Here is a 27,218-nt window from a genome sequence, read left to right as displayed (position 1 = left end):
GACCTTTTAACTGGACTTATCATGTTCACTCTTATTTCCTTTCTATCTGTTACCCACAACACATGTTCCACCACCATTTGAAGAATAAATATGACCATTCCATCTTTTGCTTCCATTGACTGTTGTTCTTGGAATACAGAAAAACCAAATCCTCAACGTGGATGAAAAGGGATAGACTAACATCACTCCATTGCCAATCCCGTTTACTCCTTGTTCTCTGGCCATACCAGCCTTCCTTCAGTTCTCTGAGTGGTATAGGCTGTTCTTGTCTTCAAAGTCTTTCAGTAGGCCCACACCTGGGCCTGGAAGACTTGTTATGTACAACTTCTCTCTTTGCTTAGCTGCTCCTACCTGAACTTCAGATTCAGTGTCATTTCCCTTATCTGATTGGTTTAGATTCATAAAGAGAGCACCCCTTACTTTTCCTCCATAGAACTTTATTCAGTTGTGTCATTATATACTTTTGTGAATATTTATAAATAACCCCTGCTCCCACCTCTGCTGGATAGTGAACTCTATTACTCATGGTCTATAGTTATTTTATTCATCACTGTATCTTCATCTCTTTGCACAATGCCAAGTTCATGGTGGATATTCAGTAAATATATATATTGGTAGATTAAATAGGGAATTAAGGAATTAAGTCTTCTTTCCCACATTCTAAAAGCTAGATCATTCTAGTATCTTCTAAACATTTTTTATTCAATGTATCCAATGACTTATATGGTATATATTATTCGCTCCAGTTGATTAATGAGAAAATTTAGTATAGAAAGGGTAAGTATCTTCACCAAAATTACACAAATTTGGGCTGGGATCCAAACTCAGTTCTATCTAATTCCAAGCTAGTGTATGTGTTTCTACTGGGATGGAGAAAGCAAAAATAGAAACAGATGCATGTAAGACTCAACACAAACAAACAAACAAAACTATGGAAATGATTCGATGCAGAGTTACGAAAAACAAAGCATAAATGTTACTGGTACCCATTTATAAATATTTTAAACTAAACAGAAATTACTATCCTTGTTAGACTTCCTGGTCTAAGTCAATATTCATTTAGATTTACCTACAGTACATATTCATCTTTCTTTGCTCTGCATTTCATCTGGAATCCTTTTCTTATTGCCTAACAAATGCCCATTAGTATTTATTTTGGACTTGGTCTATTGGCGAAGAATTCTGCTTTGCTTATTTAAAAATTCTTGTTTTACCTTAATATGCTTTCATTTATTAGCTTTTTATTAAAAATCAGACCCTTTAGTGGATGTTTTAAAAAATATCTTAATCATTAAGAAAAAGCATCAAGATTATATATGACATGTTTTTAAGAATGGAAAATGGGGGATCCCTGGGTGGCACAACGGTTTGGCGCCTGCCTTTGGCCCAGGGCGCGATCCTGGAGACCCGGGATCCAATCCCACATCGGGCTCCCGGTGCATGGAGCCTGCTTCTCCCTCTGCCTGTGTCTCTACCTCTCTCTCTCTCTCTCTGTGACTATCATAAATAAATACAAATTAAAAAAAAAAAAGAATGAAAAATGGTTATCCTCAACTCTGCCCCTCCCAATCCCCAATTTACACTTCTTTTTTTTAAAGATTTTATTTATTTATTCATGAAAGAGACAGAGAGAGAGAGAGGCAGGGACACAGGCAGAGGGAGAAGCAGGCTCCATGCAGGGAGCCCGATGTGGGACTCGATCCTGGGTCTCCAGGATTACACCCTGGGCTGAAGGCGGCACTAAGCCGTTGAGCCACCTGGGCTGCCCCCCAATTTACACTCTTAAAGGCAACCCTATTCAACCATCTTTCTCATTTCTTTCACTATTGGCCTGCAAGTATCTTGATGTCTTTATTTTAGTATTTTCATATTATCTATTGACTCCACAGTATGAAAGATAAAGACTTAGCACTTTTACAACATTTCTGCCATACACATATATATCTCTTCTTCTCATTTCTTAAAAAACCCTGTGATTCAGTGTTTATCTTTTTTTTAAAGATTGTTTTAATTTATTTATTCATGAGAGACACACAGAGAGAGACAGAGACACAGGCAGAGGAAGAAGCAGGCTCCCTGCAAGGAACCTGATGTGGGACTCAATCCCAGAACCCCAGGATCACGCCCTGAGCCAAAGGCAGACACTCAACCACTGAGCCACCCAGGCATCGTGGTGTTTATCTTTTTATGACATATAAATATCATTTACAGCTTGGCCATATAGGGTACTTGAAAAGAAGCATTAATAGTTTGCTCTATGGTTTTCCCCTAGATGCAGGTAGGTATGAGAATTTGATCTTCATGTCAAGAAAGTGTTAGAATTTAATCTATACAATATGCAAGAACAATGAGAATTCAGTTGTATCAGACCAAACACTTTTACTCATTGTTGATATTGTTTATTGGGCAATAAGCAAGTAGTATGAATGAAATGCAACTGAACCAGAAAATTGGGAACTAGCTATATACCCCTCAGTGGACTAGGTTACTAGTTGACAAGACTACGTGACATTATAAAAGCTGTTGGGATCCTTAGAGCTGATGGCTTCCTTTAGTTGAAGTTGTCCACACACTTACAGCCTCGTCTCTCATGCCCACGTGTTTCCTAAGTGAAGTAGGACTAGGACACCAGATGCTCTGCCCAGGTCGTCACAATGTCCTCTCTCCACTAAGCATGCTTTGTGGTTTCCTCTCCTTTGTCCATCCTTAAAGCTAAGTAAATTTAGGGCCATATAAAGCCTATTGTGTTTCATGAATTCGTGTTCACTTGAACTCTGAACAAACAGCTGCTCATAGAAAAAAGTGGCACAGTCGTTACAGATAACATTTCATGTCTTGTGCAATTTTTTGTTTTCTAATATTTAGTTCTCAATTTTTTTACATTTAATTAGTTTCCCGTGTATGTACTCTCAGTAGTTTCCAAATTCTCTATTAGAAGGCTGCATCTACTATACATCCAGACATTAGTATTCTATACTCATATCTGTAGGTCACTCCAAAACTCTCTTCCTGAATTGTGTATCTCCTTTCAAACATGTTTGAGTACAGAAGACAATCAGGAAGATTTTTTTTTTTCTCAGAGAGATGATTCATGACGTTTTCTTTCATCTTGGGAGTATTCATTCTCTCAACCTCTGTATGATGTCATCCTGGGATCTCTCCTCACCATCACTGTAAATATTCCTTTGTCTCTTTCCTCATTAGATCTCATGTATTCTTTTTTTGTGTTTGACCCCCTTCATTTTTGTGTAGCAGCTCCTCCAGTACTTATCGAGCAAGTTTGCAAGGGAGATAAACTAAGACTTGGCGCATTTTCTATTTTTAAATTTTATTAATAGTTTGTATGTTTACAGAATTCTAGGTTGGAAATAACTTTTTTCTAAGAATGTTGAACATACTGTTCCATTATCTTCTGGATTCTGAGATTAACTTTGGGAATCCAATGCCTTTTAGATAACTGATTCATTGCCTGTGACCTGTTTTCTTTCTGGAGGACTCTTAGGCTCTCATCATCTTCCATCCTTTTATGACATTTTTCAAATACATACCTAACAGATGTTGGCTGGTTTTTTTTTGTTGTTGTTTGTTTGCTTTTTGTTTTTTGTTTTAAGATTCTATTTATTTATTCAGGAGAGACACAGAGAGAGAGAGGCAGAGACATAGGCAGAGGGAGAAGCAGGCTCCTCGCAGGGAGCCCAGCCCGATGTGGGACTCGATCCCCAGGCCCCGGGATCATGCCCTGAGCCGCCAAAGGCAGACGCTCAACCACTGAGCCACTCTTTAGTCCCCCAAACAGATGAGTTTATTTTCATTCCTTCTTCTAACATTCAATGGGCTCTCTTGATCTAGAAACTGGTATCCTTTAGTTTGGGGAATTTTTTTGGAATGATTTCTCTGATCATTTCTTTCAACCTACTTGTTGTTGAATGTTGTCTCTTTTTGGATTCCCTATTATTTATCAAGGGTTGGACCTCTTGGAATAAGTCTCATCTCTACATTTTCTCTCATGTTTCACATCACTTTGTATTTTTGCTCCAGTTTCTGGGAAATTTCTTTAACACTATCTTCTAACACTATCTTCTAATCTTCTGCCAAGTTTTCATTTCTGATATCATGTTTTTATTTTCAAAAAGATATTTTTGGTTCTCTAACCTCTCTTTCTTATTATAGCATCTCACTCTTATTTCATGCATGCAATCTTTTCTTATGTCAATGATGATATTCGTGATCTATTTGAAGAATTTTTTCACCTACTATAGCGTCTGTTCTGCTGATCCAGTGTCTGTTCAAGTTGATTATTACATTTGTCAGTTTCTTTCTCTATCTTTCATGTTTTAAATTTGCTTCAGATCCTCATTTGTGTGCTTTTATTTTATTTTTTAAAAGATTTTGTTTATTTATTTGAGAGAGGTTGTGAGATAGAGTGAGCATGAGCAGAGGAGGGGCAGAGGGAGAAACAGACTCCCTGCCCAGCAGGGAGCCAGACGTGGGACTCGATCCCAGGACTCTGGGCCAAAGGCAGACGCTTAACTAATGGAGCCACCCAGGTGTCTTGTGTGCTTATATTTTAGAGTAGGAGTCTGTAAAGTTGACAGGAAACTCTACACTAGTGAATGAGGCCTCTTTTGAAAGTTTCACTTTTAAGATGACTTATTTCAGTTCTATATTGGAAATACCTGATGTCAATATTTAAATGTTTCCTCTTGGACCAATAAGAATCTCCAGAAACACTCTTATAATATCTTTCCTGGAGGTTGGAGGTATGGCGCAATGGAATGAATGCTTGCATCTCCCTAAACTGCCTATGTTGAAACTCTAACTCCCTAAGTGGTGGTATTAAGAGTGAGGTCTTGTTAGGTAATTCGGGTTAATTTAAGTCACGAGGATGGAGCCCTCATGATGGGATTGGTGGCTATAAGAAGAAGAAAGAGATCTCTTCTCTCCACATTCAAGAGCCAAGGGAAAGCCACGTGTGTATATAATAAGAAAGTGACCATATGTAAGCCAGAAAGAGAGCTCTAAGGAAGTATATCAGCTAGTGTCTTGATTTTGGACTTTCCAACCTCCAGAACTTTAAGAAATGAACTTCTGTTTTTTAAGCCACCCAGTGTATGGTATTTTCTCATGGCCACTTGAACTGACTAAAAAATATGATTGTCAGAATTCTGAGAGATGAGCAGGAGAAAGGGTTGCGGCTTTAGCATGTAGACTTACATTTATTCTTAGTTTTAGCAAGGTGTCAAGGATGTTCCTGAGTCATAGATTCTGTGACTATCTAAAAAAAAAAATCCTTTATCCTATCTAAAAAAAATTAAAGAATTTTGCACAGGTAACCCAGATCTCTTCATACTACTTCCATTGGGACTGATGCCATCAATTCCTAAAACTTTGAAAGTTTGAAATAGTTCTCATATTTCATTGCTGGTTTAAGCTTTTGTTTTCTATTACTCATATATTTGTGTTCTAGCCTAAAAAATTATGTTGCTGTTGCCCCTTCTTTATATTCCTATATTTGTTAGTATGTGTCTTAAAAAAGTCTTCACAGTTTTAGTGAGGGCTTTCAGATCCATTATCTTAGCTAGGAGGCCTTATATTATCATTTAATTCTCAAAATATCATGAGAAGTTAAATCTGGTATTCCCAGTTATAGATGAGAAAACAAAGATATGAATCACACAGCTACTGAGTATCTACACAATTCAAACTTGAAATCTACTGTTAATGTCATCTCATGTAGCCTTCTTTAGATAGAAGACTCTGTTCTTGATGATGAACTTTCTAAGGTATTGTAATAATTATCTGAAACCTTGATAGGATTATTGGCAATCTTGAAAATAAATTTTCCTATGTAGCAAGTGGGTGGGCATCTAATATAGGTGGGAAGAGAGATTTTTTTTCATGGAGCAAGGGACAACACAGAATTTTTTTAAAAAGGCTGCCGTAGGCTTCTTCTCCCAGAACCATTATCTTTTCCCTCTTCCTTTGTGAAGTTTAGCTCTGGAATCCAGGTGTTTTTCTCCTTCTTCCTTGTGGCTAAACAGAGAAGCAGCAGGTAGGGAGCCTGGATGGCATGAGTGCCTTACTTTCGTTTTTTGAAAATGAAAATTTTGCTGGGTACAGACTTTCATGGTGGAACCTATTTTTTTCAGTACTTTAAAGATACCATTACATGTGTATTAGTTAGCTTGGGCTGCCATAACAAAATACCACAGACTGGATGCTTCAATAACAGAAATTTATTTTCTCATGATTCTGGAGGCTGGAAGTCTGAGATCAGAGTGCTAGCAAGTTTAGTCTCGAAGATGCCTTTCCTTAACTTGCAGATGGCCATCTCACTGTGTCCTGACATGGACTTTTCTCCGTGAGCATATACTCTTGATGTCTCTTCCTCTTCTGATAAGTATACCAGTCCTATTAGATTAGGGACCCACTCATTAGACCTCCTTTAATCTTAATTATCTCCTTAAAAGTTTTATCTCCAAGTATAATCAGAGGTTTGGGTCTTTCAACCTGTGAATTTGGGGAGGGGCACACTACATAACAATTGTCTTATGGATTTCAGGATTTCTATTTAGAAGCCAGCTTCATTATTCATCATTATGGCTCCTTTGAATAATAATAAACTTTTTTTTTCTGGCTCTTTAAAAAAAAAAGTGTTCTCTCTCTCTCTCTCTTAAGCAATTTTACCATCATGTGCTGCAGTGTGGTTTTCCTTGTATGTATATATGTTCTGTGGTTTATGGAGTTTCTTAAATCCATAACTTGAAGTTTTTCATCACTTTCAGTAAATTCTCAACCATTAACTTTTCAGATATTACTCCTACACCCTTCTCTCTCGCCACTTCTTGGATTATAATTATGTATGTGTGAGACATTTTGCTGTATCTCGCATGTCTCTTTTCTGTATTTTCCATTCTCTTTTATTTCATGCTTCAATTTAGATATTTTTTTCAGATCTTTTCTCCTGTCTAGTAGTGCTTTCCTCAGTTTTGATTAATCTGTAGTTAAATCTATCCATTGAGTTCTTAATTTCAGTTGTTGTGCTTTTAAGTTATAGATTTTCCTTTTGGATATTTTTAGGTTTAGTATCTATTAAAATTCTCCATTTCTGTTATATCCTTAAAGTTATTGTGTATATTTCTTTAAAAATATCCATTATCTGAAATCTCATTGGCTCTATTTTTGTCTATTTTTTCTCATGGTATTCAATGATGTTTCATCTCCTTCTATGCCTATTTTTTTAATTGTGTGCCAAATGCTGCCTAGGAAAAAAATGTAGAGATAATATGAAGCTTGAGTTGATGTTATCTATTCTTGGAGATGGTTTATGTTTGTTTCTGGCAAGAGGCTAGTAGAAAGTCATTTTATAATTCACCTACACTGGTGACATTATCAAAAGCTTTGCTCGTCTACTCAGTCTTTGTATTTCCTTCTTGATTTATAATTCTCTACTTCCTTGTTAATTCCCCAATGACTTCAATTAGATCCTTTAAAAATAATTTTTCTAAGTTTTAAAGCTGTTCTCTGAGGAGAATTGGTTTGAAGTACAAAGACTCCTATTACCAGAAGTGGAAGTCCTCTTGTATTTTTTAATGGAAAATGTAAAATCTACATGTAAATGTAGAAATGTAAATAATATAAAGTAAAGAAAATGTAAAGCCTACATATCATGGTTCATTTCAAGAACTCTAAGAGTTCTGAAATCCCTTCCCATTTTTTTCCCTTCCCATTTTTATTATTTATTTTTTAAATCTATTTTTATTATTTATTTTTTCTTTAAAAAATATTTTTATTGGAGTTCGATTTTCCAACATATAGTATAACTCCCAGTGCTCATCCTGTCAACTGCCCCCTCAGTGCCCATCACCCAGTCACCCCATACCCTCACCCACCTCCCCTTCCACTACCCCTTGTTTGTTTCTCAGAGTTAGAAGTCTCTCATGTTTTGTCACCCTCTCTAATTTTTCCCACTCATTTTCTCTCCTATCTCCTATGATCCCTTTCACTATTTTTTATATTCCCCATATGAGTGAAATCATATAATGATTGTCCTTCTACAATTGACTTACTTCACTCAGCGTAATACCCTCCAAGCAGCTCCATCCATGTCAAAGCAAATGGTGTGTATTTGTCATTTCTAATGGCTGAGTAATATTCCATTGTGTGTGTGTGTGTGTGTGTGTGTATCTTCCTTATCCATTTATCTTTCTATGGACACTGAGGCTCCTCCCACAGTTTGGCTATTGTGGACATTGCTGCTATAAGCATTGGGGTGCAGATGTCTTGGCTTTTCACTGCATCTGTATCTTTGGGGTAAACTCAACACAGTACTAGAAGCCTTAGCCTCGGCAACCAGACAACAAAAAGAAATAAAAGGCATTCAAACTGGCAAAGAAGTCAAACTCTCCCTCTTTGCAGATGAGATGATACTGTACATAGAAAACCCAAAAGACTCCACCCCAAGATTGCTAGAACTCATACAGCAATTCAGCAGTGCGGCAGGATACAAAATCAATGCCCAGAAATCAGTGGCATTACTATACACTAAAAATGAGACTGAAGAAAGAGAAATTAAAGAATCAATCCCACTTACAATTGCACCCAAAAGCATAAGATACCTAGGAATAAACCTAACTAAAGAGGTAAAGGATCTATACCTTGAAACTACAGAACACTTCTGAAAGAAATTGAGGAAGACACAAAGAGATGGAAAAATATTCCATGCTCATGGATTGAAAGAATTAATATTGTGAAAATGTCTATGCTACCCGGGGCAATGTACACATTCAATGCAATCCCTATCAAAATACCATGGACTTTCTTCACAGAGTTGGAACAAATAATCTTAAGATTTGTGTGGAATCCAAAAGACCCCAAATAGCCAGGGGAATATTGAAAAAGAAAACCAAATCCAGGGGCCTCACAATGCTGGATTTCAAGTTGTACTACAAACCCATTTTTAGTTTTTTAAGGATTTTATTTATCTTAGATAGAGAGTGAGCCTGTGAATGCATGCACGCAGGATGGGAGGGGGGCATGGAGGACAAGCAGATTCCCTGCTGAGCATGAGTAGGACCTGGGGCTCCATCTTATCACCCTGCGATCATGATCTGAGCAGAAATCAAGAGTTTGAGGCTTAACTGACTAAGCCACCCAGGTAACTTTCCCATTTTTTAAATCATATATGCACCATATATACATGTATACACACATGACACGTATTAAAACCATAGTATTAAAGAACTTTCATTAAGTTGTTAGGAGTTAATATTACAGATGAAATTTCTGCAATTTTTGCATGCAAACGGCCAAAATGACCTGTGATTTGAGTATGACCAGATTTTTTCTTTTTTCTTTTTTTTTTTAAAGTGTATATATATATAAATATGTAAATCATATATACAGAAGATGTATACACACACACTATAGAATACCGAATGTTCTCTTTTGGTTGAATTTGGGGGGAAAGCAGAAAAATAAAACTATTTACATAAAGAAGTTTGGATAAAGAAGAGTTTAAGCAGCTCCTCTCTGACCTGGGATTACCATTTCCTGAATCCACCTTATCCACAGATAATTAAAAAAAATAGTTTGTTTCATTCTTTACTGGATAGGATTCCTAATCAGATTTTTTTTCTGTAGAAAATTAAAATGATTCTGAACCTTATATTTAAAAATAGCAAGATAGGGATCCCTGGGTGGCTCAGCGGTTTGGCGCCTGCCTTTGGCCCAGGGCGCGATCCCGGAGACCCGGGATCGAGTCCCACATCGGGCTCCTGGTGCATGGAGCCTGCTTCTCCCTCTGCCTGTGTCTCTGCCTCTCTCTCTTTCTGTGACTATCATAAATAAATAAATATTTTTAAAAAAATAGCAAGATAGCATCTAAAATATATTTAGAGAGTTTTAATTATAAGCATGTCACATACACATATTTTCTTTCTTTTTTTTTAAATTTTATTTATTTATGATAGTCATCATAGAGAGAGAGAGAGAGAGGCAGAGACACAGGCAGAGGGAGAAGCAGGCTCCATGCACCGGGAGCCCGACGTGGGATTCGATCCCGGGTCTCCAGGATCGCGCCCTGGGCTAAAGGCAGGCGCCAAACCGCTGCGCCACCCAGGGATCCCTTTCTTTCTTATTCAATATTTATCGAGTACTAAATATATACCTGGCTCTACTCTAAGTGCTAAAGATATAACTGAATAAGATCTGTCTGACAAGAACCATGTCAGACAGAACTTATGAAGTCCCTTCATGAAACTTACATTCTCTTAGTGGAAAAATAACATATAAGATAACATATAGCAGTTTATTTTGTTTAAGATTTTATTTATTTATTTGAGAGAGAGAGGTGGAGAGGGAGAAACAGACCCCCCGTTGAGCAGAGAGCCTGACACAGGGCTCCATGCCAGGACCTTGAGATCAGGGCCTGAACCAAAGGCAGACGCTTAACTAACTGCCCCATAAGTAACAATTTAAATTAATAAATAGGACAATAGCATATAAATACCATGAATGGAGCAGGTGCTGTGTGATTGAGTAACCAAGTAGAGAGGAAAAGGCTACTTAGGCTGTGTTATAAGAGAAGGCTCTCTCATGGGACTAGAAACACAAACTAAACAATGAGAGAATATTTGTGCAAAGTGTGGAGGGCAGAGTTTCCAGGCAAAACAATGAAGTACAAAAGCCTCAAGGCAAAAACATTTCTTATCATATGAGGAACTGAGAAGGGATCTGACATTTACAGTCAGGTGGGCCATGATATGGAGGATAGCTTTTGTTCTAAGAGCAATGAGAGGTCATGGAAAGATTTTAGATATTTAGTTATATAAAAAGCTACCATATTAAATTTTTTAAAAGAGGTTAAAATATAGCTCTTGATCTTCCATTATCTCTAAGTTGGGCTTCCCACCTACTTTTTAATTTTATTTATTTTTGCTGTTGACTTTCTCCAAGTCCTTTTTTATTGGTCAATGAAAGAAAAAAAATGTTCATACAAAAACTAGAGAAGATTTTGCTAATTGGTCTTTAATTCTTTGTAAGTGCAGGCAGATCTTCACTTTTCTAATAAGAAAAAGTTTTGTTTCCTACCTCAAAATGTTGTTGTGAGGATTTCATTACTTGTTATAGATAAAATACATTGAACAATGCCTCATACAAGTGGCGGCAAGCAAGAGTAAAGAGACTATTATATTACATTTTATCATATGATGGATAAAATTTTATTCAAGGTGCTGTGGGAAGCACAGTGAGCAGTGTTCCAAACTAGAATCAAAAAAGTTTTCTTAAAAGATTAATGTCTGAAATGACAGGTATTAGCTAAGTGAAGAGATCTCCTGCAATGCATAGAATGGTGAATCTACTTCATCATAGGAAGCAGTATATTCAAAGACATTATATAAGCATCTTGAAGCTCCATCTGTATTTGAAACTATTTAAAGGTATTGTCTTTTGTGTTTTTATTCACCAAGAAAGTTTATGAAGCATCAATATGCATTAGGTATTATCGTAAGGGCCATTAATACTACGGAGATACATAGAGCTTAAAATTTAGCAGGAAAAGAGTAATTCAAAGTATAGTTGTTACAAACTGAGATACTGATGGACAGATCACATTTTATGAATATTCATACCCTTGTCTACTTTGACTAATATTGAGTTTTGTTCAGTAGAAATAAGATTGCAAATCAATGACTTTAGAGCATGACTTCAGGTATTTTTTGGCTGCTTGCATTTATTTTACCAGTCCTTAATATTTAATCGCATTGGTGCTATTAGCAATTCCTCTATGCAGCATTGGAAATACAAGACCTACTTTAACACAATCTACATCATGTGACTCTGTGCCCTAAGCTGGTATTAAAAGGAAGAAAGCTGGAGAAGAAAATGCTTGTAATCATACAATAAAGAATACCACAAAGGAAGATGGTTTGATTAGAAATGCTCTGTAGAAAAAAAATCATAAAAGTTAAACATCTTTTGAGTCTTCAATGCTCAAAAATTTAATACAAAAATATTTTAACATCTATGATGTAAAAGGACATATGGTATGTGTAAATCTTCAGTTTTATAAGAGGAGAAATAGAAAGCATGCTAGTGATGACAGCACCAGACTGAGAATTAAGAAAACCTGACATTAAAATCAAGTAAAATGTCCCAGGGAATGGAAGAACTAAGACAAAACTTGCCTCTCTGAGAAGGTTGTTGGGCCAAATCCAATTTTTTTTCCCCCTGGCTTGTCTAGCTTCCTTCCTTGGCTAAAGCCAAAAGTCTGAATTTGGCATTAGTTTAGAAGTAGCAAATCTTAAAATTTCAGCAGATTAGGGCAAGAAAGTCATTTAATTTATGCATAAATATGAAGAGTAAATGAAGCAAAAATATAGTGTCAGCTTTTGAACTGTGTGGAGATGTTCTCATCTATCTGAAAATTAAAATAGGTGATTGAAAGTGAGTTTACCCTTAGAGCTAATAGATTTGGTCCTTAGCAATGTAAGGTAATAATAATAATAATAATAATAATAATAATAATAATAATATTGAAGTAAGGTAGGAGCTAATTACAAGGCACAAATCAGATATTCATCGCTGTGTTGGTACCAAATTGTTTCTTAATTTATATCAGTGCAAGCTATGAGAAAGTAATAAAGAACAAAATTGATTATCAGTTTCCCAGAGTTTTACCTAACCTATTAATTAGTCTTTTTTTTTTTTTCTTAAATATTTAGTTCTAAGTTGTACATACATTTTAGGGTTATCCAAGAACTGTCACTCTTCAATGTCTGCATTTTGTTTGATTTTTGCTAGCATTGTTTTGATGAAGAAATTATCTCCATTCCCTTTCAGCCACTTACTCTCTGTATGACCTCGGGCAGATCACTTATCAAACTCTCAAAATCAGTTTCCTCATGTTGACAGTTACAATACCTTCCTTCAGAGTTTTTGAGAAGATTGAGTCAGAGAATTTAAAACTCTTAGCACTGCACCCAGCAAGAAGTACAATAAATACTACCAACTGCAAACAAGGGAAAAAAAATAAAGCTATACTTTTAAAATGACTGCTGCCAATGATTACAAGTTTCGAGGGTTTAACTATGTATTCATACTGTGGGTTTCCAGCATTTCACAAGTAGGAACTCATGTAATCCCCAGCAACTAGGTACTATTAGTATCCAATTTTACATGTGAAAAATAATTCTAAGCAGGTCAGTTAAATAATGTCCCCAAGGCCACACAGCCAATAAATGGAATCAAGATTCAGTCTGGGTTAGACTAACTCAGGAATCTAGACTTAGATCCATTATGCTAGGCTTCTTTTCATACCAGTGATAGCTATAGAAGAGTAATGTCAGGGTTCTAAATTGAGCATTTCAACATAAAAAAGGAAACATGGTGGGAGATCTTTGAGGTAATAATCAGGAACGTGTTTCAAATTCTAACGCAAAATCAGATATTGAAAGCAAAGGAGGAATTATGGGTGATACAGGATAACCAAAACAGTTATCTAACATTAAATAAATTATGAATAACAAATCAAGTAAGCCAATGCTGAACCTGTAAAGTCCTCAGACTACTGATACCTAACACACAGCACAGCATATGTATGAGGTTATACTGGGAGCAGATGTGGTCAAAGGTTTCCCAGCCTTCATTAGGCTAAAGCTCAAAATCTGGCAGTTAGACATAAATTGTCAACATTTAGTGAACGTTGTAAAATAGAAAGATATTCATAGAACTAGAAGAAACAATCCTAAAATGTGTATGGCACCATAAAAAAAAAACGCAAAACAAAACAAAACAAAAAACAAAAACAAAAACCAAACAGCCAAAATAATCTTGTAAAGGAAACAAAGCTGGAGGCATCACAATTCTGGACTTGGAGTGATATTACAAAGCTGGTAGTCATCAAGACAGTATGGTACTGGCACAAAAACAGAACAGACACATGGATCAATGGAACAGAAAAGAAAACCCAGAAATGGACCACAACTATTCAGTCAATTAATCTTTGACAAAGCAGGAAAGAACAGCCAATGGGAAAAAGTCTCTTCAACAAACACGTTGGGAAAACTGGCCAGCAATACGCAGAAGAATGAAACCGGACCACTTTTTTTTACACCATGCACAAAAATAAATTCACAATGGATGAAAGACCTAAATTCAAGACAGAAAATCATCAAAATCCTAAAGGAGAACATAGGCAGCAACCTCTTTAACATTGGCTGTAGCAACTTCTTACTAGACATGTGTCAGGAGGCAAGAGGAACAAAAGCAAAAATAAACTATTAGGACTTCATCAAAATAAAAAGCTTCTGCACAGTGAAGGAAACAATCAACAAAACTAAAAGGCAACCCCCTCCCACAAAAAAAAAAAAAAAAAAAAAAAAAAAAAAAAAAAAAACAACCTAAAAGGCAACCTACAGAATGGGAGAAGATATTTGCAAATGACATATCAGATAAAGGGTTAGTATCCAAAATCTATACTGGGCACCTGGTGGCTCAATGGGTTAGGAGTCTGCCTTTAGCTCAGGTCCTGATCCCAAGGTCATAGGGTTGAGCTCTGTATGGTGTGATACATGGAGCCCCATGGTGTTGGGCTCCAGCTCATCAGGGAGGTCTGTTTCTCCCTCTCTGTCTGCCCCTCACCAAGGCTCATGCATATGCTCTTACTTTCAAATACAACCTTAAAAAAATCTATAAAAAACTTAACAACCTCAACACGTAAAAAACAAATAATCCAGTTAAGAAATGGGCAGAAGAAATGATTAGACATTTTTCCAAAAAAGACAACCAAATGGCCAACAGACACATGAAAAGATGGTCACTATCACTCATTATCAAGGAAATACAAATCAAAACCATGATGAGGGACACCTGGGTGGCTCAGCAGTTAAGCGTCTGCCTTCAGCCCAGGGCGTGATCCTGGAGACCCTGGATCGAGTCCCACACCAGGCTCCCTGCATGGAGCCTGCTTCTCCCTCTGCCTGTGTCTCTGCCTCTCTCTCTGTGTCTCTCATGAATAAATAAATAAAATCTTAAAAAAAAACGAAAAACAAAACAGCAATGAGATACCTCATCTCACATCTGCCAGATGTTGGTAAGGATGGGGAAAAAGGGGAATCCTCTTATACTGTTGGCAGGATTGCAAACTGGTACAGCTACTGTGGAAAACAGTACAGAGGTTCCTCAGAAAGTTAAAAATAGAACTACCCTAAGACCCAGCAATTATACTACTAGGTATTTATCCAAAGGATACAAAAATACCGATTCGAAGGGACACATGGACCCCAATCAATATCTTTAGCAGTTATTATCAACAATAGCCAAATTGTGAAAAGAGCCCAAAAGTCCATTGACTGATGAATGGATAAAGAAGATATCCATTCTAAGGTATTCATTCAAAGAGGATGTGGTATATATACAATGGCATATTACTCAGTCATCAGAAAAAAAAATGAATTCTTAGCATTTGCAACATTGTAGATGGAGCTAGAATGTAATACACTAAGCAAAACAAGTCAGTCAGAGAAAGACAAATAGCATATGATTTCACTCATATGTGGAATTTAAGAAGCAAAACAGATGAACATAGGGAAAGGGGGAAAAGTTAGGGAAGCAAACCATAAGAGACTCTTAACTATAGAGAACAAAACTGAGAGTTGCTGGTGGGGAGTGGGTGGGGGGGGGTGGCCTAGATGAGTGATGGGTTTTAAGGAGGGCACTTGTGATGAGCACTGAGTGTTACATGTAAGTGATGAATCACTAAATTCTATTCCTGAAACCAATATTCCACTACTAACTAACTAGAGTTAAAAACCTGAAACAAAACAAAAGAAAGATATTTTGTAAAACATGGACTATTAAAAGGGAATAATTCTTTACCTTATATCATTTAATATAATTTGGTATTTCATTAAATATTCATTAAATTTAACAACATTTCTTTGCCTAATAGAGGATATGCACCATCCTCTTTGTCCTGCTAGTGACATTCAGAAAAAAGCAGCAATAGTAATAAAAGAATTTTAGTACAATTTATAAGAGAAATCTTGGAAACCCCCATAAATAATATTACAAAGTAAAGAAGAAAATATTTTAAATTCAACTTTAAAAAAATCAGACAATATTATTATAAAATAAGTGGAAATTAGAGAAATAGTCAAATCATATCATCTAATTCCAACAAAACCAAGGAAATAATACAACAGTGCTGGCATGCCATTGTGCTGAGATGCTGTTACATATAGAATCATTCAGCCTAAACCTACAATGAAGTTTAATTCTGGTCTCCCTCACTTTTGGTGGAGTAAGATGCCCAACTATTAATTTTATTTGGATTTTTTAGAGGAAGAGTTCTTCCAATATTCTACAATGAGATTGTATAACTGCAAAAATTTTTTAAAGATTTTATCTATTCATGAGAGACACAGAGAGAGAGAGGCAGAGCCATAGATAGAGGGAGAAGCAGGCTCCATGCAGGGAGCCTGAGGTGGGACTTGATCCCCAGACCCGGGATCACGCCCTAAGCTGAAGGCAGATGCTCAATGCGAGCCACCCAGGTGACCCTAACTGCAAATATATTGAAATTAATTGACATGTACTCTTAAATCTGGTATGTTTTATATAATTCATGTATCTCAAAAGACCTGATTTTAAAATGTGCCCTCTACTGGGAAACTGGGGTGAGTCAGGCTACTAATGTGGAAGTCTACGGGTCTTCCTGGCCAGTTACAAAACAGTGTGAGTCTAGGAGGCTTGTGAGGCCAGCAGCAGGTGAGGACACCACAGGATTCAACCTGGCCAACAAGCCAACAATGATCAAATTAACTTTGCCTCACTCTTTTCCTCTTAAAAACAAAAAAAAAAAAAAAAAAGAAGACAGGAATAAACATACTGGCTGAAGAAAAAACGTTTTTCAATGTACAACTGTTTTTGCCAAACCCATTTCTTCAAAACAAAAATAAAAACAAACCCACCAACCCTGAAAATACCTATCAGTCACTAGAGTATCTGGTACACACATAGTGACCATTAAGTGAAATGAATGAAATGTAAATGTACTTGAGGTTGCAGGGGAAAAAGGAAACTAAACCAAACACAATTCATATAGGGGAAAGTAAACAAAAACATATAACTTCATATCATGAAGCACAGAAATGTTTCATGTTCTACAGGCCACTCTATTTCTACTGCTAATTAAACTATTCCTAGTATATTTTATATTAGTACACAAATCCATAAATATACCATATAAGCATATATACTATTCTAGATGACAACATGTCTTCACATTTCACAGAACAAGAGATAATGCAGTAGAACATGCTCGGACAGATTTCTCCCTTCTAATGCTGAGATGCATGCTAATTTAAAGGGCAAAAATGCCCCCTTTATCTTTCTTACTAGGCAATGTCTTTGTAAAGTAACAATCCTTCTATTTAATAGGTAATATCTCTGGTATTGTTATTGATTTCAGCAGACTTCTGACTCTTACAGTGAATTGGTGAAATTAACATTGTAATAAGATAATTAAGTGATTAGAACCCAAGCTTTATTTTCTATTGAAAACATATTTTAATTGTATTAAAATACTACTTGATAAGACTTTTTTTTTTTAATACTGTTTTTTGACACCTTCAATGGCTACCAAATTTTTAAAATGTTTTTCTCTGGAAAATTTTTAATATTAAAAAAATTGACTGATAGAGTAAACCTCCATATACCATCATCTATTGATCCAACAATTTCAATACTTTGCTATGCTGGTTTTACCTATCTTCTTATGTATATATTTATTACTATATGCCTTAAAGAAAATTCTATACCCCATGTCTTCCATTGCTACATATTTAAAAGGCATCTCTAGAAAATTATAAAACTGACGTTAGTCAAATTTTTCTTTAGTTTGAGACATTACTAAGTAGAAATGTAAATCAAAGTATCTATTTGCAATCATACTAAAATAATGTTTAAAATTTAAGATTTTATTTAAAAGACAAAGTATTTAAAATTCTAAGTGGCCCACTTCCATTCAAATATATTTTTTCCTATTATAAGTTATCATCCAAAAGTATAGACATAATTATGAACATTTAACTATTAAAGAAAAAGCAATGGCAAACTTATAAGTCATGTTTGTTTCTCTATTATATTTAAATATTTGTTTGATAATATAAGTCCATAATTCTTCCAAATGCTTAAATAAGAAATATAATCTGCCCTTTAAATGTATAAATCCTTTACCCCAAAATGAGTAGGGCAAGCTTCACATATAGTAAAATATTTAAAATTCCAGAGTTTAACTTATAATATGTAATGCAATTTGTGTATACTGGCAGTAAAGTAAATATGTTAGAATATCATTTCCATGTGGGTTCACTTCCATTGATATAGGCTAATATTATCTATCAGTCAGTGTAAAATTTAAGCAAAATTAGTTATATCAATGAAACAGCTTTATAAGACTTTTACATAAAAATATATGAAATTTAAAGTTATAGAAGCACTGATACAAATACTATACTACTGTGCCAATGATTCAACACACTATATTGGTATTTTAGCTCTAAGAACCACATTTCGACTTTTATTTAATTATATTTCATATATGATTTTTTTACATGTGTACTTTACGACTACTGAGGATTTTAAAATTTTATTTTAAATACAATTTTCCATCTTCATCTTTATTCCCTACTAATCCTTCTATTTATTTTTTAAACTTTTTATTTTAATTCGTTAGTTAATATATACTGTTATATTAGTTTCAGGTATACAATATAGTGATTCAACAATTCCATACTCCATTTTTATCTTTTTTGGCTTTCTATGTATCTGTGATTAAACCATACCTTCAAAGTAATCATCTCTTCTGGGCTGTGCCATCTTTGGTGATTTTGCAACAGAAGTTTCATTTTCATTATCTTTGAATAATGCTAGGCAAACAATGGGATATAGACAAAAAAGACAATAAGACAAAAGTTAAGCTCTGGCTCATTCCTTCTCTGAAGTGGCTATATTTTTTTACAATAGTATTTAAAAATACCACTCTATAAGGCACTGTGAAACTGGTAATGACATATTTTTGAAAGTTTCATAATATGAAATGGTAACAAATCATTTATATATCTTTGGTTATCTGATTAATACTTAATACATAATACAAAGCACAGAAATACTAATAATGTGAAAAAATTACATTAAAATTTTCTAGTTATGGTATCATCTCTTTATTTGAGGAATTGCCTTACTATTTATTATTTTAGCTCCTTTCTTATATTCTCAATATTTCTGCTGGAATAAAGTAAAATTTCCACAATAGCATGGTTAGGTAAAAGGCATTATTATAGGAAAAACCATAGGCCCTACTATTCTCTCTTTTGCATATGAGGACTGGGATATAGGAGATGTAAGCAATACAACTGATAGGATGAGAGATAGAAAAAAGATCATTTTATTCATTGTACAGATAAATGAATGGTTTCTCTTTTATCTTCATGTATGAGATATCAAAAAAATTATAAAAATTCTATATTCACTTTATAGCCAAGAGCATTGTAAATCTATTCATTTTACAAAATAAACAGGATGGTTGTAAACACAGAGCCCTATAATTTATTGGTAATGGGGGATTTGTGCAGTTGTAATTTTTGCTTGTTGAAGAACTGTAAGAGAAAAAATAACGATGTAAGTAAGAAGGGTAGAATAAAGAGTGGAAAATTACGCATTTAAAGTAGGTTAACATAAAGCCACAAGTAAAGGCAGGATACATTTTCTTAATATCTTACATCATCTTGTAAAAAGAGACTAAGAATCTTTGATTAATTGCTAATGCAATGTATAATTGAATATTCCAAATGGAAAAGTAGGATTTTAATAGTGTAACGCCCAAATTATATATTTTAATTAAATGCTAAGGTAGTATATTTTTTAGAATGTTAATTAGAAAAACAGAATAGTAGTTGCAGAATTATTTTTCAAGCATGTGGAAACTAAAGATTTCCATTAATCTAGCAATAATTTATTCTTTTAAGCATGATTTACATGGTTCACAGAGATGACATTTCTCAAGATTAAGGAGATATTAGTCAATATTTGGGCGTATCTCATAATTAGGTGTGACCTAAGGTATTAGGGAGTTGGGTACTTCTATATGAATTCAACATGAATTATCAATAAGAATAACAATTTTTTAAAAACCTTGTGTATATATATTTAATACAATATATATTATACATCATCTAAGCCATTTAGAGAAAAATATACTGACACATCAAAAGGAGCATTAGTCAGGGAAGACAGGTTACCATGGGCTTCTTATTTTGTATGATACTTTATAGCAACTGATCTTTCTAAACATTCTCCTGCTCTTTTTGCTTTTCTATTTGATCTATGTATTTCCTGTGCAAAAACATTACAATTCGACAGACTTGAGTGAGACCCAAGCCCCAACTTTTACTAGTTGTATGACTCTGGAGAAATTGCTATTACTCTCTGCCCTTCCCCTGTCTGTCCAAGAGAAATAATATTGACTGTGAAATACTACAGTGAGAAATAATGAAATAATGTGTGTAAAGCATTGAGACTCATGTCTACATCAGTGTAGGTGCTCAACAAATGGCAGCTAGTAAATATATAATAACAACATAAATAACAATAAAATATCCAACTTGGAAATTGTATTGTTGGAGAAGATTTTAAATCCTCCATAGAGGATTATCAAGATTAAGTAATACATATAAATTATTTAGAAGAGTTGTCTAGCTCAATTTACTCAAAAAGATAATTTTATTCATAAGGGCACATAAAGAATACTATATTTTCAATATCCTTTTATTCTAAAACATTATGATGTTTTAGAATAAACCTTAATTTATTTAAATCTTACACTCATGTAAACTGCAAAGAGATAATGATAAGAGGCAAGAAACATAGTAATTGTAGATGGGGAAAAAAAATCACTTGAGTTTGATGTCCCTGGAAACATCACTGTGAAATAAGATACTACTCCTACCCTCAAAAAATACGAAGTCAAGTAGGAAAGCCAAGGTACAAGTTTATTGTAAAGAGTAAAGCTTATGATAGCTTTTTCTTGCACTATAAAATCAGCTTTGTACATTGAAATCTACTCCTTTGAGATCATCAGTGGCAGGTCTATGTTGCTGTTTTTAAAGTCTTTTATTTCCCAGTATTTAAAATCTTTTATTTCCCAGTATGACTTGTCAATGTCTGGGAAATAGGTTTCAAATACATTTTAATAAAATATTTAAAGAAACCCATAAGGAATCTGAGTTTCTATTATGCATGTAGCTCTGTACTTCATTATTTCATTTAAGTAACACAATTTTATTTGGACATTAGAATATCCTTAAAATTATTTAATCCCCTCTATAATCCTTTTCCAGTTTCTATAGTTCTAATCTTAGCTCACTAATTGATAATCTTGTTAACTTCATACTTGAAACCCTGCTTATTATCAATTTTACATATACAAGTACATATAAGTACAGCAGTACTGTAAAATATGTTTTAAGGCTAAATGACTGCTATATCTCTATTTTATTTATTTTATTTTATTTATTTTTAGGAGGGCAAGGGCAGAAGGAGAGGGAGAGAGGGAATCTTAAGCAGGCTCCATGCGCAGTGTGGAGCTCAACATGAAGCTTGATCTCACAACCCTGAGATCATGACCTGAGCTGAAATCAGAAGTTGGATGCTTAACCAACTGAGCTACCTAGGTGCCCCTGTATTTCATCATTTATAAGGAGTATTATTTACTAATTTAAATTTGCCCTCCCAAATAGAAACATATATTTAAATGACTGTATTATACACATCCAGTCATACACATACACACAGTCAAATGTATTCAGTGACTTTTATCTAATTTATTGCTGACTCAGTTAATAGTTATTTATTGAACATCTACCATATGCCAGACATGGTATTAGGTTCTGGGAATTCAGTAGGGAATAAAGAGAGTCTCGGCCCTCCAGGATTTCACAATTCAAATAGACTTTATTATTGTCTTGTTGAGAGCACACAACAAAGGAACATTTGATCAAATTCCTTATAAATTCTTTTTGGAAATCACTGAAGTAAAATAAATCATCAACAAACTTCGTTTTGTCACACTTTTGCCTATATATTTTTCCCTTTCGATCCTTTACATTCATTCCTTAGTTACCTTATCATTTTGCAACCTGATCTCTTTGCTATAGCCCATGAAGTGCTCAATTCACATTAAAAAGTTAGCCTAGAGGACACCTGAGTGGCTCAGTGGTTGAGCATCTGCCTTTGGCTCAGGGCTTGATCCCAGAGTCCTGGGATGGAGTCCCACATTGGACTCCCTGCAGGGAGCCTGCTTCTCCCTCTGCCTGTGTCTCTGCCTCTCTCTCTGTCTCTCATGAATAAATAAATAAAATCTTTTTAAAAAAGCCTATTTTCTACCTGCTTAATTCTTGACTATAACTAAATGTTACCAACGCAATCTCAAGCTATTTTCACTATTGAAATAAAATCAGCAAGTATTTATTGAATGCTTAATATGTACTTGACAGTATCCAAGGTCTTAGAAACAACTGCAAGATGATTCTTACATCTTACTGTGGCCCTACCTTTATAACTAAATTAACCTTGTTTGCTTCATCCTACTCTTTCTTCACTCTATGAAATTTTGAGATGTGACATGCATTAAGTACGATAGATGTTGGAAAACCACATTATGTTTATGTCCTTATGTTCTTAGCGCTTAAACTTATCATTTGCTCTTTTTTATTTATATATATATTTTTAATCATTTGCTCTCTACACAAACCCCTATACTCAGAATCCATCCTCTCTAAGGCATGCTCTGCATCAACAGCAAGCACTTACTCTCTTCCCCGATCCTGCTCAATCTTGCTACCAATTATGCTCAGTACTTTTGGGTTATTGACTTAGGTTTTCAATAAATCAGCAACTCTCATCTTGCACATGATGCTCTCCAACTGCAGTTATAAACCCTAAACTTCCCTAGGTATCTGCTAAATTCCAACACAGATCACATTGTGCCATGAAAAATTCTAAATCTACTTTTGTGCATAAGACAACAATAAAAAATAAAGACAAACAAAACCTCCTGTTATGTTCTTATTAACCAATAACTTACTAGGTATAACAATAATCAGAACCGAAACTCAAACTGAGTAAATATAACTCCTCAAAATTTTAGATTTCATCTTATGGCTTTCAACCAATTCCCCTTTCCATTTCCCATCCTATTCTGCTTTTTCTATTTAAAGCAGATGGCCTCATTTATCCCAAAAGAAGTCATCATTACTGAGTCTCTCCTGAGGGTTGCCTGTACTGTATATTTCCTTGGCCTCTTCCTTCTTTACTAATCAGCAAACTCAGTGGTATTCTTCCTCTATTGGCAACTTTCTTTAAATTATTAACTCCATGCCTTTTGCCCTATTTTAACTCTCACCTTAAATCAGATATTGTAGACTCATATCCCTTGGTTAATAAACACATGTACAATATACAAACAAGAAGTATATGCGTTTGCTACTGAGCAACTTGTGCTAAGGATTTTCATGGTAGAAATTTGAGTTAAAAGCTTCTATAACCTGTGCACTTATGCCTTACCTCTTTGAGGATTACTGCTTTGTTTAGACTGGAGGATGTAATTGATTCCATTTAATTAAAAGTTTTTATTCTTTGTTGCTCCACCTACCACCTTCCCTACCTCCACAGAGATGGCTAGTTTCCAGCAGTTTTATGGACAATGTTGCCCTCTGGTGGCTTAAGATTTTCAAGTTGGCAGGTTATCCATGTAAGATAAAAGATCAATCGATCAATTGATCTCCATGTATATTTGAAAATTAATAGTAAGTGTTCAGGTGTTTAACAGAATTTAAGGATCTAAAATATAATTTTAATTTATTAGTAAATAAAAGCTTAAAATTATGGCCATGATTTTAGGCAGATTTAAATAAGTTAATAGCTTATCACAGACTGATTGAATTGTAAACTGGAAAGGTACTAGAAGGTTCTTTTTCTATAAGGAGAAAACCAGAGGCACAGAATCTTTTTTTTTTTTTTTTGAGGCACAGAATCTTAATGATTCATTCACAAAGTGATATAAGTGGTACATTATTAACTTAGTAGAAGATTAAAGTATCATAGTTGGAGAGGATCCCAGTGACCTTCTTTGTCATGACTTCATCCTTAATCTTACCTTGAATATTTCTATTCTGAATATCTGTTGTGAGGGGGCAGTAGAGAAAAAGAATGAGGAGAATTTAAAGGTTTTACATTTCAGAAATCAAATTTTAAAGAAAAAATTGCTTTTATTTAATGAATGTAATAATATTTTGATTAAACAAAAGCAAAATAAAAGCTTAACAGAGATATAAGACCTCCTACAGTAGTAAGAATGCAATTTGGTTTGCAATTATGTAATTGGTGTAATGACCACCATAAAAAATTATACAATTGCCATTTTGGATTTTTACCTAACAGACCACACTTAATGACTACTGTCAAGTGTTAAATTTAAGAGGTGGTTGCTAACTTGTATGTCTGACTGTCCTTTTACATTTTTTACCCTACCATGCCACCTTGTGACAGATAAAAACAGGCTTAATTTTTGCCTGATGATAATTATATCAAATTTTTGACCATTAAAACAAAGGTTTTTATGTATGACTATAGATTCCTTATTAAAACTTTTGCCAAAAATATTATTTACTGTGCTGATTTATTAAAAATGAATTCAACAACAACAAAAATTCCTTAGTTATAAGAATTAGCTAGAAAGACCTACATATTTCCAGAGACAGATTTTAACAAGATAAATTTTATTTTAGGTTCACTATCAGAAACTACTGAAACATTGCAAATATCTTTAAAAAATAGATTTTAAACATAAATAGATAATAATTATTTGTTAAACATTGGCTGAATCGGTACTTAAGCCTCTTCTGGTATTTGAACTTCCTGTAGGAGCCTCAGAAACTTACTGCTCTCAAAACAGCTATTAAAAAAAATTTGTTGATTTATTGAAGATGAATAAAAATATACATCAAAGCAATAAAAATAGTTTATCAAACCACCCTGACTTACTGTACTGGATTCTACTTCCCCAGGACTGAAAGAAAGTCTCACTATTAGGAAGAGTCTGGAGTCACTAACCCATAGTACTCCATTCACTGAGTTCTGATGAACTTCATAGGAGTTTACAACTCAGGAGTGTGGGAGGCACAAAGCAAGTTGAACGGAGTGCATATTTATATTTTCTTTAAAAGTGCTTAAAATTTCAATCTTTCAAAGCTGATAAACTTTTAGTATACAACAAAAAATACTACAGCTATCTCAAAAAGGTAAAAGGGGTCACTAATTTAATACTAAAAAAGGAAAGTTGAACACTTGTGAATATAGAAATAAATCATCAGAAATTTACCAATAAAGTGCTGTACCAGGAAATATCAGCTATTCCTTGGATACCAATGGTAGTTTGGTTATTTTTATTTTAAAAAATATGTATATACAAAATTAGAGTTCTACTATGGAATTAAGGATTTAAAATAATAAATGGGAAAATTAATTAAGAAAAAATAATCTTCTGACTCCTTTGTATACTTATATAAGCTAGAACTATAAGATAGATATAGATTCTTTGCTTTTCTCAGGACTAATGGCACTCTTATAAAAACATTTCACTGACGTTAAAATCATTATTAAAGAAGCTGATGAACAAGAAAAACTCAAAACAGCATATAAAAAGAGGTCACATTACTTATTTTAAACCAATGAGTTCATGAGTAAATATTTATAAAGTTGTAACTAAATGCTAAGTTATATACAATATGCAAATAATTTTGAGTAGTTTTAAGTATAGATATAAAGTCATAATATTCTGCTATTTCTTGCCTATAAACCACTCCACTATTATGTAATGATACTAAAACGATTAGAGGTATCCACAGAAAGAAATTACTTAAAGAATCAAGTGGGGTAGAAGAAAGGATGCCTCTGAACATTTCCCAAGTTCTGCATAATGGTGAAGATATAAGTTGTATTTCTTTTTCAGTGTCAAGTTGTGAAGACCTCATAGCTAATATTCATGAAACTAACAAATTTATAATTTGTTGAATAATCAATTTAAAAACACACAAAAGAATAAGCACATGAAGCAGACATTCTTTAGAATCAACATCTTCCAAAATATACTAACTTAGAAACAAATTACAGCATAATTCTCAGTGCACAATAGACAGAACAATCAATAACAAAGTAGTAAGAGGAGAAAGTGAAAATAGCATTTAAGCTTGTAACAAATCATTTAACATAATAACATAATTTTCGCTGTTACCTTATTTCAGTTTTCAGGATTATTACCTTAGACATATCTGTGCATTTCATTTCTGTTCTTATTAAATATTATTAAATATGATTTGGTCTTTTAATATTTTAAAATAATTTATTTTCAATATCAGACACACAATTATCCAAAGGGCATTCATCACCCACCTAATTTTTTCCTTAATTTCTTTGATTTCATCTTCTGTGCTCTCTTCAACATTTGCTGAGCAGTAGCAATATCCTTAAAACCCCTATTAAAAGATTAAATTTAATAAAGACAACACAAATATTGAGACCATATTTACTTATGCATGTAAACATACATATCTGAATATTATACTAAAACAAATTTAGATTCCCATGTAAGAATCTGTAATTTAAGATATACAGTTTCTTATAAACTAAAAATTCCTAAAGTCTTGAAAAACATCCTGAATATTTAAAAATCTCTCGATTTCTTAATATTTTAGTGTAATATAGACCACATACCATTCTTTTGAAATTTTTTCTTCTTTTTTAGTTTTTAGCAAGCTCTTTCTGCTGGTCTTTGATTCAGGTGTCCGGGAGAAAGTCCTATTTTCTGATCTGGCAATAGAAAAAAACTACACTAACTGAATCAACATACATCTATCAGCACTTTTTAAAACTACAAGCTGTTTATGTTGTCTCATACTTGGAAATAAAATCCATTTAAGTTACAGAAAAACTTTATCTTGAAAAGTAATAAAAGTCTGCCATTAATTTAAAATGTTTACATTTCAATTACTTGAAGCATATTTCAATCCTTTTGTCGAAAGAAATGCAGCACTGGAATTTTTATTCTAATCCTTATCTCTACCTATATAGTAATATTTAAAAGATCACTTTTACAACAA

At 34.1% G+C, this 27,218-nt stretch overlaps 1 protein-coding gene across 21 annotated transcripts in view; it reads right to left on the bottom strand.

Annotated features, from left to right (window-relative positions):
* LRRIQ1 (leucine rich repeats and IQ motif containing 1) overlaps positions 1-27,218 on the bottom strand; it is a 215,338-nt gene that overhangs the window by 87,374 nt on the left and 100,746 nt on the right. For 19 of the 21 annotated variants that reach the window (XR_013350624.1, XR_013350623.1, XR_013350625.1 and 16 more), the window contains 4 exons: positions 26,833-26,928; positions 26,512-26,594; positions 24,218-24,241; positions 18,849-18,932 (listed from right to left, as the gene is read on the bottom strand). Coding sequence is in view for 17 of the 21 variants with exons in the window: in XM_077845682.1 (XP_077701808.1) it covers positions 18,849-18,932; positions 24,218-24,241; positions 26,512-26,594; positions 26,833-26,928 (287 nt within the window). In the remaining 4 variants the exon portion in view is untranslated. The remainder of the gene's footprint in view (positions 1-18,848; positions 18,933-24,217; positions 24,242-26,511; positions 26,595-26,832; positions 26,929-27,218) is intronic. The other 2 variants (XM_077845683.1, XM_077845699.1) reach the window with 1 other exon arrangement.

The sequence above is a fragment of the Canis aureus genome, chromosome 13, assembly GCF_053574225.1.
Source record: "Canis aureus isolate CA01 chromosome 13, VMU_Caureus_v.1.0, whole genome shotgun sequence".
Taxonomy (NCBI): Eukaryota; Metazoa; Chordata; class Mammalia; order Carnivora; family Canidae; genus Canis; species Canis aureus.
The sequence above is the reverse complement of the archived record's forward strand: the minus strand, read 5'-3'. Positions and strand labels throughout refer to the sequence as shown.